The following is a 14,739-nucleotide window of genomic DNA, read 5'->3' as shown; positions in this document are numbered from 1 at the left end:
TCTCCTTTTTTGTGGCTAAACTCCTTGAGAAGGCCATCTACACTCAAGGTCTTCACTTCCTTTCTCGTTACTCTCTTCTAAACCCTCTATAGTGTGTCTTCTAACTTCATTTTTCTACTGAAACTGCTCTCTCCACAGTTAGCGGGGATCACTTCATTGACAAATCTAATGACCTTTTCTCAATCTTCATCCTTTTTGATTTTTCTGCAGCTTTTGACACTGGTGATCACTTTTTCCCCTTGCTATCCACTCCTGTCTAGTTTTTTTTAATGACATATTTCTTTCTTGGTTCTTCTACCTATCTGATCCCTCCTCATTTTCTCCTTTGTTGAATCTTCACGTAGGTGTCATTGTTGTTGGAGGATCGTTTCAGGCATGTCTTTGTGATTTCACTTGGGGTTTTCTTGGCAGAGATGCTAGAATGGTTTGCCATTTCCTTCTCCATGTTATTTTAGAAATCAGGAAATTGAGGCAACTGGGGTATAGTGACTTGCCCAGGGTCATACAGCTAGTAAATATCTGAGGCCTAATTTGAACTCAGGTCCTCCTGACTCAAGGCTCAAAGCTCTATCTACTGCAGTGCCACTTAGTTGTTCTATTTCCTTAGATAATGCCCACTAACCATGAAGCATCCCCCAAGGCTTTCGTCTGAATTCCCTTCTCCCTCTCTGCTATCTCACTCCCGTTTCCATTGATTCAATGATCATCTCTATGCAGATGACTGTCAGAGCTCCTTATTCACCATCCTCCCCTCTCTGCTGAGCTCCAACCTAGCATCTGCAATTGTCTATTAAACATTTCCAACTTGTTCTGCTATAGACGTCAACATGTTTACACTGAACCCGTGATCTTTTTCCACGATCCCTCCCCTCTACTTAACTTTCCTGTTACTGTTAAGAGTATCACCATCATCCTGGTCACCCAGACTTACGATCTTGGTATGTTCCTCAACTCCTCACTCTCTTACTCTGTCTTTTCCCCTTCCCCCACATCCAATCAGCTTCCAAGCCATGACTCTATCTTTACCACATCTCCCACATATGACCCTTCCCTCCTCTGCCACCGCCCCCACCCTGGTACAGGCCCTTATCACTTCATGCCTGGGCTATTGCAATAGTCTGCTGTTATTGCTACAGGTCTGACCATGTCACTCCCTTATTTAATAAACTGGAGGTGATCCCTGTCACCTCCAGGATCAAATGTTTAGCTTTTAAAGCCCCCTTTGCCCTCTTTCCAGTTTCTTACTCCTTACTTCATTGTCCCCCTTTGAATGCTATATGGTCCTGCTCATTCCAGGTCCTCCTCAATGCTAGTGCCTTTCCTCTGAGATCACCTCCACTTTACCCTGTCTCCATCTTGTGTGTCCGAAGTTGTTTGCATGCTGTCTCTCTCATAAGAATGTGAACTCCTTAAGATCAGGGCTCTTTTTGCCTTTCTTTGTATTCCCAGAGCTTAGCACAGTGCCTGACACATAGTAGGTACTTTTACGAAATGTTTGTGGGCTTATCTTGACTTGACTCAACTGTCAAGGATGACAGTTTGCAGAACAGTCACACTGGTAGAGGACATAGGGAACTCAATGGTATTTATTTCCCAATGCCAATGAAATTGCAGGCTCAGACCACAATTCAAAATAAACCTAAAAAAACACCCCAAACTTCAAGTAGGGCTTAGGTTGCCTGGCTGATGCTTGGTGGAAACCTGGGTCAGGGGCTCTAGGTTTGGTGTTGGGTGGGTAAACCCTTTCTAGCCATGATGACAGGGAGGAAGGATTCCATTGTCAGATTGTGCCAGGTCCCAGGTATGTATGGTTCCGGGATGGTGTCTCACCCATTTTTGTCCCGAGCTCTCCACCAGGGCAAGGTGCTCTCCTCCAGGATAAGATACTCTTCACCCTTCTGTAACTGCAGGTCATTTGCATTCATTGGCGTATAGTCGTAAAGGGCAACGACCCTCTTGAGCTCATTTGGAGGGCTGGGCTCTCCTCTTGGCTCAGGGGGTAGTGGTTTGTTTTGAATCTGTGGGACAGGAAGTCACAATAGGTAATGGATCTAGAAGGGGCAACACTCTCCTCTCCTTTCCTATCTGGACTGTTTCCTATCTCACTCAAATCAGACACTCAACTAGAGGTCAAGGAAGCCTTGCTTTTAGTCCCAGCTCTGCAAAGTCTTGGTTGACTTGGGCCAATTTGCTTTGCATTTCCATAAAACAGAGATAACTGCCTATGTCCCTCACAGTATTCTTTGTGGTGGTGTTGTTTGGTCCTTTTCCAATTGTGTCTGATTTTTCGCATCCCCATTTGGACTTTTTCTGGCAGAGATACTGCAGCGGTCTGCTGTTTCCTTCTCCAACTCATTTTACCAATGAGGAAACTGAAGCAAATAGGGTTAAGTGAATGTCCCAGGGTCACACAGCTAGGAAGTATCTGAGGCTGGATTTGAACTCACCAAGATGAATTTTCCCAAGTCCAGGGCTGGTGCTCTATCCACCTTATCACCTGACTGTCCCTCAAAATATTATTGGGAGAATCAAAGGAGACAAGGCATGCATGCACTTCATTTACCACAAACTAATGGATAAATGATAGGAATTACTCAGATTTTAAATGTGTGACATCACCCCAATGGCAGTTGGAGCACCTTATACCTTTTCCTCGCACTGGAAATGCTCCCAGTTGTTGGGCTTCAAAGTGCCCAGTAAGATTGCCAAACAGCAGTACCTCTCTGGTCCTCTACCTTTAGGGTTCTAACTTGGCCCAAGAATCAAAATATTATTTTACTATTCATCCAGCATCCAAACTGAGGGTCCGTCTATACCTGGTCCTCCTCGGGGGTTGGAGGAAGAGGTTTTTTGGTCTTCCGGTGAGAGCTTCCCGGTTTTAAGCCTGAAAAATAAGAGATGAGAGAGCAAGTGTTCTGGGGAAGAACTTAGGAACAGCAAGGGTAGGTCAGCCACAGAAATAAAACAGATAGGATACAGCAAAGCAAGAAATGGCAGGTTTCTCACTTCCATTGCGATTCTCCAGGATTTGACAACCCATGGCATTTTTGGCTGTCTGAGAGCAGCAAAGGTACTGCCCATCGATCCAGAAGCAAGGGTGATATTTCTGCACAAGGTCACTGTTGTAGCGGATCACTGTCGGGAGGGGAGAAGAGAGAAAGAGGTCATTCTGCAGCCTGGAGCCCTCCGGGCAGTTCTTCAATTGGAGGACCCATGGTTTACATTTCCCCCCCTTTGAGTGGATTTAGCTTAACTTCAACAAACTCTCCTCTTACTCTCTCCACTGGTCTGATGATGAGTATACTTTGGTCTTCAGGAGACCTTTGTACTGGAAAGCCTCTCAGCGAACATCTGAATTCTAGTAGATATTGCCACAGAGCACAGGAACAGTGTTTGACCGGAGTTTTTTTGAGCTGCTCTTACAATCATTCCGTGAAGCAGGTGAGAATTGGTCTGGCTTGCACTTTCCAGAAGAGAACCATTTCTCTCACTCTTATTCCTACTCCAGCAGTTCATTAAATGCAGCATAAGAAGCATTTGTTAAGCACTTGCCATAAGACAGCTATCGTACGGGGAAAATCCCATTCGATCTTAAAAGGATATTTGCCTTAGTAAGGATGGTGGAAGTTGATTTCTATATTACTGTTTAACTGCTGCATGGTTCAATAGCAGAGAGCTCAAAGGTACAGCCTTACTATAGGTGGAAACGAGAATAATTCTCTCTCTCTAATGCATATATACCTCCCCCCATTGTGCTGGGAACATTCAGGTGAGTTGAACTCATTCTGAATTTAATAAAGGCAGTTCCCAAAGTCTTAGTGTAATTTTAAGAACTCTACTAAGAATTTAAGACAGCTAGAATCTTCTCTGCCTATTTCAGAGTTTAGAGGGTCAAGTGAGATAACACTCAAAAGCCATATGCAGATTTTTTTTTTTTTGCAGTTCAACATTCATTTTATTAACATTTTTCACTCTGCTACATAAACACATTCTGCATAGAAGAACAGGTTTCACAGGCATAACAGAAATACGATGGTAGAGGAAAGATGGCAACCACAGGAAAAATCTTAGGGAAAGATTTCAACGCTTTCTAAAACAGTGTCTACGACAGCTGTGAAGAGAGTGTCCAAAATACCAAAGATAGGAAATTTGCCTCACTTGCAGCACATCTCAAAAACTAGTATTCTGCCCTTTATTAACTAGACAGTTGTCTTATACTTATACTGTGGTCTCTCTGAGAAGACAGATATCTTGGTTTGGGAAAGCCATATTTTTACAGAAGATATATTTTTTAATTATTTTTGTCATCTGTGGCATTTCAACAACTCTAACATCATCCCCATTAGAAAAATCTCCCAAAGTCAGGTTGGGGAGGTATATTTTCCAGTCAACATGGACAGGTGAAGGTTCTAAGGGACCCATGCTCTTCACATAACCCTCCAAAACAACCAAGAAAGCTAAAAGAAAATAATATATGGCAAAAAATGAACTAAAGGAGAAAATTGACAAAATGATCCAAAGTACAGACATAAGTTGTTTTTTTTTGCTCTGAGGCAATTAGGGTTAAATGAGTTGCCCAGGGTCACACAGCTAGGAAGTGTTAAATATCTGAGGCTAGATTTGAACTCAGGTCCTCCTGACTTTAGAACTGGTGCTCTATCCAGTGAACCACCTAGCTGCCCCCAGATATAATTTTTAAAAAATGAATTTCCTGTCAGGATATTCAGGTTAAGATACCCTATGGGAAGTTCAGAGGGTTAGAGTTCAGGAAAAAAAAAAGACACCAGGAGAGAAGATGTGCTTTGGGACTCATTCGCACAGATGGACAAATGGTCATTATAATTATCCAAGATTCAGCTTCACTTTTTCATTTTCATTGTTGCAGTCAGCATAGTCTTGCTCTCACAGGAAGGTGAGGGTTCAGGATAGAGCCCGAACAAATACTCATGCTCAGAAGGCTAGGAACTAGCAAAGAGTCAAACAGGCCCAAAGAGAAGCCAGAAGGTCAGGGGCACGGAAGCCAAAGAGATGAAGGGGCAGCCACCAAGAGGTGCTGGAAGTCAGCAGCGCCAAACTCATCAGAATTTATGTTGGGGCAAGGAGAGGCCAAAGGAATGGACGCCGAGAGAAGGCCATGTGATTCAGCAATGAAGATGGCCTTGTTGACATTGGAGAGAGCTGTTAGATAAAGTAGGAGGAGCAGAAGCCAGACTGGAAGGGACATCAGCATTAGGGGGAATGAGTTCGTGAAACCGCTTGCTGACTGTAAACTGCTCTCCAGGGGTTGGGATGCTGAGCAAGACTGAACCATATGGTACACTCAGGAAGAAAGGAGAGAGAGTACTTTGGAAGACCTTAGAAAAGCCGGATGAGGATTTGGACTAGGTGATGACATTAGAGAGTATGCGTTTCAGCAAAGATACTGCTGAATAAAGGGGACCCAAGGGAACATCTGAGAGTGACCCACTGTGGGCTGCAAGGCCCATCATGTCAGGGGCAATGAGAAAAGGAAAGGTCCACATTGGTGAGGACGGCCAGGGAGGGGAGAAAGCCAAGTTGCTTTTATCTCCAGAAGATAGAAAGAATCTAAGAGACTGAAAATAGAGGGAAGTGTGTCAAAAATCTAGTGGGTATTCCAGAGGGCTCAGTGAAAAGGCTAACATATAGAAGCAGAGCCACTGAAAAGAGGGAGGGGTTTGAGGACAGGAAGAGGTGGCAGGGAAAGAAATGTTTGTCTCCCCATGGGTCACAGGGATCGGGGGAGCAGGAGGTAGGGGTAGGATTAGCTATAGGACTATAGGGGGGAGTGCTGGCTACATCAGGCCTGGGGTTCTAACTGGAATATTGTGAAAGCTGTACCTTCAACAGATCAGCAAGGATGGAAATAGTGGTGGAGGGGGCTGCGGGAAAAGAGACACAATAACACATACTTAGAACTATTCTTTGGCCCAATCATATGATAAATCACTTTGCAAATAAGGGGTTCAAGTGATTCGATTGTTCATACCCTCTGACCAAGAGATTCCCCTAAGGAGGGCATAGTCAGTGCATACCCACAACTAGGAAATGGCTGAACAAATTGCCATATAGAAAGGTAATGGAATACCATTACCTCCTAAGAAATGATAGATAATGGAGTACTCAGAGAAATGTGGAAAGATGTCTACAAATGGAGTGAAAGCAGCAATCGGGGAAATGTTATAAAAAATGACACAGCAATGGGAATGAAAGAGAGCACAAAGAAGCTGAGCCCTGGGTAATGCTGGTGACCGGAGTGAGGAGAGAAAGGAGCCCCCTCTGAGGTAAAGAGCTACAGCTATGGAATCGTGCACGTATGATTGGAAAAGATTGACGTGTTGATTTTTTAATTTGTCACAAGGAGAAGGCTTTTGGGGGTGGGGGCATAATGTCCACAAATGAGGAGAGAACAATAAATCTACAAAAAGACTTCTGTTGTGATGGGGCGTGCTTCTGCAGACCTCCCCCTCCCAGATGGAGCCCCTGCCCTCTAGACCATCGGCACCAACTATACGTGGAGCAACTAGATGGCTCAGCGGTTAGAGCTCAGGCCTGTGGTCAGAAAAGCCCGAGTTCAAATCCAGCCTCAGACACTTACTGACTTTGTGACCCTGGGTGAAACCCTTAACTTGTTCACCTTAATCTACTCGAGAAAGAAATGGCAGCACAATCCACTATCTTTGTCAAGAAAACTCCATGAACAGTAGGGTCTGTGGGTCAAAGACAGTCAGCCATGACTGAACAACAATATATTTGGAGCTTTAGGGCTGGGCAGGGGGCAGTGCGAACCAGGCAAATGTGTCCCAAGAAGAGGGCAAAGTTGGAGTTGTTCAAGAAGTCACCACATGAGAATCGTTATGGTTATGAGGACAAGTGACTGTCATGCAATAAACCAACCATAGATTATCAGCCTGCCATCCTTCCTGTCTCTCTAGGCAACCTTTCCTGGTGGCACTTCAGCTTGTTAATCTCTCAGTCCCTAACAGCCACGTAGCTATATATACACAAGTATATGTGCACGCAAGCATCCTGTGGAAGTTTCTTCCAAGCTGCACCCGGGGTCAAATTGGGACAAAAGGCAGAAACTCAGGGCTCTGAGTGAATCCAGACCCTTGGAAAGTCTGGAATGTACAAGGAACTTCCGAGATGAAGCCCCCTCACCTCTTCCTCTGTAGTGCAGAGATCCAGCAAGGTGGGAGCTCCCAGCCTCACTCTAACCTGGGCCACCTGTGTGTTCTTGGACTAGCTCCTTGCCCTCTCTGGGCCTATTTCCTTCTCTCTAAAATGAGGTGACCTTGAAGGGCTCTCACAGCTCTAGGGGCTGTGATCTTGCCATGTGAAGTAGTAACAAACACATGACCGTGGCAGTTGCTGGCAAGAAAGGGCAAAGGTGCAGTCTCTGTTAGCATGAAGTGTCAGCAGAGGGACAGAGTGGAGTGGGGGCCCCGAGAGAGTGGGGCCAGCTTTGCCTATTCGCTCATTCCTGGCATCGTCTTCCAGGGGACTGGTTTGAACCTCTCGATTGTGACCAATGTGGAGGCTTTCATAAGGATGTTTCCAAATGGCCTAAGGCGTATTGTTTTCAAAGGAAAACATCCCTTGTTGATTTTCCAAATGAGCCTCACCATTTTTGAGTTGGTGAATCCAGCGCTTCCTCAGTTCTTCGGTTGGGGAGAAGACATAGAGAGGGCCTTCATCATACACCACCTAGGGAAGGATCAGAGCCACAAAATGGTGAGACCTCAGAGCAAAGAAGCAAGGACAGGCAACGGAAGACCTAGGCATGGGGACAATTCGAGGGATCCAGTGTTTGCAGCCAATGGAATGAGCTCAGGAGGCCAGGAGATGGCCGGAACTCTCTCTACATGATTCTAGGTTTGTAAGGTGTACAGTTTTCAGTAACAATAGCCAACACTTAAAGCTTTGACCTTTGCAACTCTGTGTGAGATCGATTGATTCCCCATAATAACCCTGAGAGGGAGATGCTATCATTATCCTCATTTTACAGAGGAGGGAACTGAGGCTGAGAGACTAAATAATTTGCCCAGGATCACACAGCTAGTAAGCGCCCATGGATCAACAAGCATTTATTAAGGATCTTATGCCAGCCATGGGAATACAAATGAAATAATCTGTGTTTTCTCGAAGGTTCCATTCTAGATTTCTGTTCTAGGTTTCCAAATGATCGCAGGGCCTCCACATAAATGGCTTAGTTTCAGCATAGCTTGGGACCATAATGTTTACCCTTGTGATGGTAGGATTCGCCCCAGCCTGGGCCCCAATGTTTTGGAATCGTGGCTCATGGATTTCGAGCTGGAAGGGAGCTTAGGCCTCTGTCAATTTAGAGATAAGAAAATGCTCTCTAATACAGAACCCTAGAGGTTAAGGGTTTGGCCCAGGTTCACCAAGTGGGGGTGTCAAAATTCAAATCCAGGGCCCCTCCTTCCCAGCACTGCCCACACTACCCCTTTTTTTAATCTGATTTTTACCTCTTGAACTCAGGGGAGGTGAGTGGAGATCATGATTAGAAGGAACTATCCATAGCCTTGGCTCTCAGTAGAAAATGTTTATTCCTGAAGTAATTCCTCCCTATTGATGCCCACCAAGTGGCATGAATGTAATCAGGACAAGAAACATATTGTAATTTAAAGGAGAGTAAAGGGCCAGCTAGGTAGTGAAGGGATAGAGTGCTGGGCCTAGAGTCAGAAAGATGTGATTGCAAATCTGGCCTCAGACACTTCTTAGCTATGTGAATCTGGGCAAGTCACTTAACCCTGCTTGCCTCAGTTTCCTCATCTGTAAAACGAGCTGGAGAAGGAAATAGCCAACCACTCCAGGGTCCCTGCCAAGAAAACACCAAATAGGGACACAAAGAGTGGGACAAGACTGAAAGACAACTACAATGAAAATAAATCACAATTGGGAAGATAAACCAGTTGTCAAATGGATCCCCGCAGACTTCTTAAGGCTCTATCCCCCATAAAGCCCAGATCCCAGGGGCTGTGGGAGAAATGGCCCAAGAATAAAACTGGGGGGATCCCGGGAGCATCACATGGTGAATTTGGAAGTCAGGAATATGATTTCAGGGTCACTGTTCCTTTGTATTCTTGAAACTGCCTGTCTCCATTAGCACTTTGAGGGGAGAAGACAGCAGGAAAAAAGACCCCATTTAAAAAGGCTCAAGAAAGGGAACAAGGGGCCTTAATTCATTCAGGCTTTGTTACCAGACTTTTCCTGTGCTCCTGTAACCATGACTGAGAGGCCCCCCTTCCCCCTTGCCTGCCTTCCCCGCCCCCTTCCCCTCACCCACTTCAACTTCCCTGGCCCCCCTTTGCCCCACCCCTTCTCCCTCCCTTCCCCCCTCTCCTCCCGGTGCCCCCCTTTCCTCCTTGCCTGGCCTGCCCCCCTCCCCCTCCTCCTGGGGGGGCACTTCCGGTTCCTTCTCTGCCTTTCAGGGCCTTAGAGGCTGCTGTGTTTCTGCTTACAGAACAAAGGAAAGCCAAGTCCGCGAAAACAAATCATCCTGGGGCCTTTTTACCGTGTCCAGCTTGGTCTGTGCTCACTGTGCTTGCCAGTCCAGGGCTAACACCGAAAAAGGGCCTTAAATGGTAAACCCAATGGCACCCCCTCTTTGAATGTTAAGCCCCCAGCCCTAGTCCACTTGCTCATCTCCTAAGTTCACCAAACCAGCAACAGAGAGAGGCGATTCTGAAAAGAACTGAAATTTCCAGTCACCTCAGTGATTAGCCAGGGAGCACTGTTAGTGATTGTATTAAAAGCTGTCTTCCTCTTCAGCCTTTTCCTCCCTGCCAAGCAGAAACTCAAGGTGCTGCCATCAGTAAGGATAAAAGTGTGCAGACAACGATCCTTAGCCTGGGCAGGTCCCTGAATCTCGGGTCCCCCTGCAATCTCTGCTCCCTGGGGAGCTGTAAAAGGATGCCCACTTAGATCCCTTTCAGGCCAGCCACAGTGTAGCTAGGGGGAAGAGGACTTACCTGAAAGGGGTAGGGGAATCTCTCGATGATGGAGATCTGCTCCATCTCACTGGCCTCTTCTCCCTTTCTCTGTACAAAAAAGAGATAGAGGGCAGGCCCTCAGTTGGCAGTCGTACAAGGCTTTGACTTAAAGGCAAAGTCAGGTGTTAGTGGTCCCCGCCTGCAGCCTTGCCACAGGGGCACCAACCCACAGGACTCCACACAGGCAGTTAGTTTCTCAGGTTCTTTGCTGTGTTCAGACTCAGAAGCATGAAAGGGGAACAGACAAGGCCACACGGTGAGCTGCAGCCAAGCTACCTGAGGATGGGCTCCCCCAGAGATCCAAGAACTAGGCCTTAAATTCAGTCTCTAGTAGATAGATGTAAGAGTGTATTCTCTGAGGCACTTGGGGGAATGGATCTCCTGGCACCCACTGAAGAACAAGACCTCCCCATGCTGAAAATGGGTTTGAGATCCTCAATTCTGGGAGACAGGGAGGGAGGTGGGGTAGAATATCTGGCAGTCCCGGCCTCAATTGTGTATAGCTCCACAATGCCCTAGACCTTAGGATCCATTTGCTATCATATTCCATCTACCAGAAATACTATAAAAAGCCATGTGATATACAGGAAGGTTGTGTGAGCGTCACTCCTCAGTGCCTGAGGGCAAGGTTTGGAAAATAGAAGTTTCTGAACCGATGTCAATCTGTTAAATTGAGGGAGTTCTCTCACCAGGAGGTCCCTCCACTGAACAAGTCACAGATCTCGTTCAAATACTCTAAAGCGGAGATGTCAATCATACTCACAGACCCACAGCAAGCCCCACAAGGGCCTGTAGCAGATTGAAGTGTCTTTGGGAAATGTATAACAAGATAAATAAACATACAGTAGGGCCCAGATAATGTTAATTTGTGGTTTTCTGTAAGTCTGGTAGTGCCCACAGAGATCCTTACTTATTGTTCAGTGGCCCCTTTTTGAGCCTGACACCACTGGGCTACACCATCTAAATATGAAGACATTGGTATTAGAGAACAAAGATAACAACCATGTTATGAAACTTTAGAGCTTGTAGCAAAAGAGATCCTAAAACATTTATTGAATTGAATTCATCTCTATTGTGGGAGGATATGTCACCCAGATGTGGCAGTATCACAACATAACTTATTTTAATTGTACTCATATTGTACATGGGGTGAAGGTGGGCTCTGCTTAATGATAGGATTGGACTAAAATACTACAGCTCATCTGAACAACAGAGGTGGGTAGATAGCAAAGGTGACCTGTTCTTACCGGGATCTGCCGCTCAGGGGGAGGATTTTTTTCAGGAACCACTGTTTCAACACAGGTGATCTTTTCCACATCTACCGACCCCTTTTTGCTCCCACGTCTCTGAGAGAGAAAACAAAGAAGTGAGCGAGGTGGGGTTACTGACACTGATTAAGCAACAGAAATGATTGGGTTTCATTATCTGAATTTCATTCTGTGTGCTTATATTCTGGGAAGGAATGCATGAATGAAAAAGCATTCATTAAGCAAAATCATATGGAAAATGCTGGAGGCCCAAAGCAAAAAGCAATCCAGTCCTTGTTCTTAGGCACTCCCATGATGACAGAAGGCCACAAATCCAGCTCTTGGCCTTCGCCATTAGTGTCATCAACAATACTTACGAGAAACCTAGTGAGAGATAGTTTGGCCTAGTGGTTAAATTGCTGAAACTGCAGTCAGAAGACAGGGTTCATATACTGCTTCTGCTACCCAGTCAACATGTGACATGTTTGTAAGCTTTGGTTTCCCCCTCTGTAAAATAAGGCAAATATACTTGTAGACCCTTGCTCACTGGGTGTGAGCTAAATGGATGGAAAGTGTTTTGCAAACTCAAACAGACCCTCCTCAGCTGTCTTATAGCACACTTACCCCACGCTCAAAGTCATACTCATAATAAGAGAGTTTCTGAACGGTCAAGAGAAAGAGTCGTTTCTTAAAGTTCAGAGGGGAGGTCTTCTTTTTCTGTTGTGATCGCTTCAGGAAGATGCTTTCTAGGATTACTGCAGCCATGTCTTCTCTCTTGTCTTCTTTCTTTTTCCTTACCTATGGGCACTAGAAACAAAGAAGTAAGTGGTGACCACCCAGCAGACTACCAACTGGCCTCCCTTCATCCTTAGAGCCCACCTCAAGAAGCCCTGTTTTCAACAGTAATACCACCATGGGGCTCTTTCATTGATCCCCTCTTGCTACAGCACCTAGATACCAAGGCAAATCCTAGGGAAAGGAAATTTTGGGTAAACTCCCCCACCATGAGGAGGCTCTGTTAGACTGGGTCATTGTAAAAGTCGATTATCTTGGATACTGAATCTACTTGTTTGCTCTCCAGGTACCAGAGAAGCAGGCCTGCATCAGCACCAACAAGACTCATTTTATATTGAGTATGAATAAATATAGGTCCTGTGTAGCTGTTGATCCTATTAGTCACCTCCTCCCTGCCAAGAGATCAGGAATTTAATATGGGGGTTGGTTGGGATTTTAAGTTCCAAGTTTCCTAGACAGTATTTATATATATATATTTGCCAAAGGGAAGGTTTTTTTGTTTTTAGTTTATACATATACATTCCTTTTTTTTTTTTAACATATTTTCATATGAGTCATCTTAGAAAAGAAAAATCAGAACAAAAGGGAAAAAACACAAGAAAGGAAAAAAGATAATAAAAAAGGTAAAAAATAGTATGCTTTGATCTGCATTCAGTTCCCATTATTCTCTCTCTGGATGCAGATGGCATTTTCCATCCAAAGTTTATAGGCTCTACCTTGTATTACTGAATTGCTGAGAAGAGCTAAGTCACCCAAGCTTGCTATTACTGTATACAATGTTTTCCTGATTCTGCATGCTTCCCTCTGCATCAATTCATACAAATCTTTCCAGGCTTTTCTGAAATCAGCCTGTTCATCATTTCTTATAGAACAATAATATTCCATTACTTTAATATACCATAACTTGTTCATTCCCCAATTGGTGAGTATCCACTCATTTTCTAATTCTTTGCCACAAACAGAGCTACTACAGACTTTTTTTTTGGTACTGTCGGTCTTTCTCCCTCTTTTATGATCCTTTTGGCATACAGACCCAGTAGACACACTGCCGGATTAAAGGACATGTGGTTGAATAGCCCTTTGGGCATAGTTCCATATTGTGCTCCAGAATGGTTGAATTAGATAGTATATTTAATTATTTTCATGTGGCATTCCACTGGAGTCTGTAGCCGAGCAGGATTTCGGGAAGATGAGAGGAATATACCTATGGATGGGAGCTATAATTACCTGTTTCCACACTAATCTTGGGAAACAAAGTGATGCTGCAGTGGATAGAGCACCAGCTTAGTGTCAAGAACACCTGAATTCAAATTCTATCTCAGACACTTACTTGCTATGTGACCCTGGGCAAGTCACTTCACCCTGTTTGCTTTAGTTTCCTCGAATGAAGAACGAACCAGAGAAGGAAATTGCAAGCCACTTCAGAATCTCTGCCAAGAAAACCCCAAATGGGGTCACAAAGAATTGGACTTGTCTCAGCATCACTAGGACCACTACTGCCACCGTGATCCAGCCTGAGCTGAAGAAAAGAAAATGAAAACTCTGGAATTTTGCTGGGGATGAAGACGTAAGATTTTATTCTTGGAACCATACATGGTGACCAGTTTTAGCAACAATAAGAACAGTGATCGCGTGCTAACTCCAAAATATAAAGATCATGTTATTGCCTCAGGGTGATGGTAATTCCCTTATTTGAGCCTATCTTACATCTCAGCTATATAAACCATGTATGAACAGGAACAGGAGATAACTTAGTGATTCTCCAGATAGAGAAATCTTATTTATGATTCTTTTGGAGAAATGAGCTGAGCCAGAGAAAGGTGACAAAAGGCGAAAAGTGAGTTGTCCTCAGATCCAGGAATAAATTTAGTTTTAAGAAAACAATGCTTTTCAAAAAGACATTATTTTAAGATTTATGGATGCTTTTTACTATTACATTTCAGTCATTTCCAGATGTAGCCTTCCCATTTTGTACAGTAAGACTTCTCATGTATCAATGGAAAACTTTCAAACATCACCATCCAGCAACAGTGCATGCAACCTTGTGCATCCATGGGCTCCAACGTCTACACAAAAGAAAGGAGGTGTTTTTCTTTTTTCTTGTCAGGGCCCGAAATTAGACATCATAGCTTTTGTTCTTTTCATAAAGCAATACTTTTTGCCTATCGCTCACATTAAACATATAAGACATGCTCTATTATTGATTCTGAAACACTAAAGTTTCCATTAGAAAGGTGATAGAGAAAAGCATCATGGCAAGAGTAAATAAGTGCTACAAATTGGTTGGTTTTTAAATGACCTCCCTCCCTGTAATGGCAGAATGGTAGCAGGATCATAGAAAGAACCTCAGAGATCATCCAGTCCAATCCTCTCATTTTACAGAGGAAGAAACTGAGGCCTTAGGAGTTCAAGTGACTTGCCCAAGATGGTATATAGAATAAGTGGTAGAGCTGAGATTCCAATTCAGGTCCCTGGATTTTCACCAGACCATTCTGGCTCCAATGTCTGGTCTCATTAAAGTTGGTCCCTTATTCCGGCTTGGATCCTGATTCAGCTACCTAATTAATTTAGCTATCCTTCCAATTTCACATCACCTACAAATCAGAAAAGCAGGCTACTTAGATCTTTAATTAAGCTGTCGACTTAAAAATAGCAAATATATT

At 44.4% G+C, this 14,739-nt stretch overlaps 1 protein-coding gene across 4 annotated transcripts in view; it reads right to left on the bottom strand.

The window, feature by feature from the left end:
- BTK (Bruton tyrosine kinase) overlaps nt 1-14,739 on the bottom strand; it is a 37,835-nt gene that overhangs the window by 10,895 nt on the left and 12,201 nt on the right. For all 4 annotated transcript variants that reach the window (XM_074277043.1, XM_074277041.1, XM_074277042.1 and 1 more), the window contains 7 exons: nt 11,906-12,088; nt 11,282-11,380; nt 10,014-10,082; nt 7,644-7,725; nt 3,007-3,135; nt 2,817-2,884; nt 1,831-2,018 (listed from right to left, as the gene is read on the bottom strand). In XM_074277043.1, coding sequence (XP_074133144.1) covers nt 1,831-2,018; nt 2,817-2,884; nt 3,007-3,135; nt 7,644-7,725; nt 10,014-10,082; nt 11,282-11,380; nt 11,906-12,046 — 776 coding nt within the window. In that variant the 5' untranslated portion in view covers nt 12,047-12,088. The remainder of the gene's footprint in view (nt 1-1,830; nt 2,019-2,816; nt 2,885-3,006; nt 3,136-7,643; nt 7,726-10,013; nt 10,083-11,281; nt 11,381-11,905; nt 12,089-14,739) is intronic.

The sequence above is a fragment of the Sminthopsis crassicaudata genome, chromosome X (genome assembly GCF_048593235.1).
Source record: "Sminthopsis crassicaudata isolate SCR6 chromosome X, ASM4859323v1, whole genome shotgun sequence".
Classification (NCBI taxonomy): Eukaryota; Metazoa; Chordata; class Mammalia; order Dasyuromorphia; family Dasyuridae; genus Sminthopsis; species Sminthopsis crassicaudata.
This window is presented reverse-complemented; position numbering and strand designations above follow the sequence as displayed.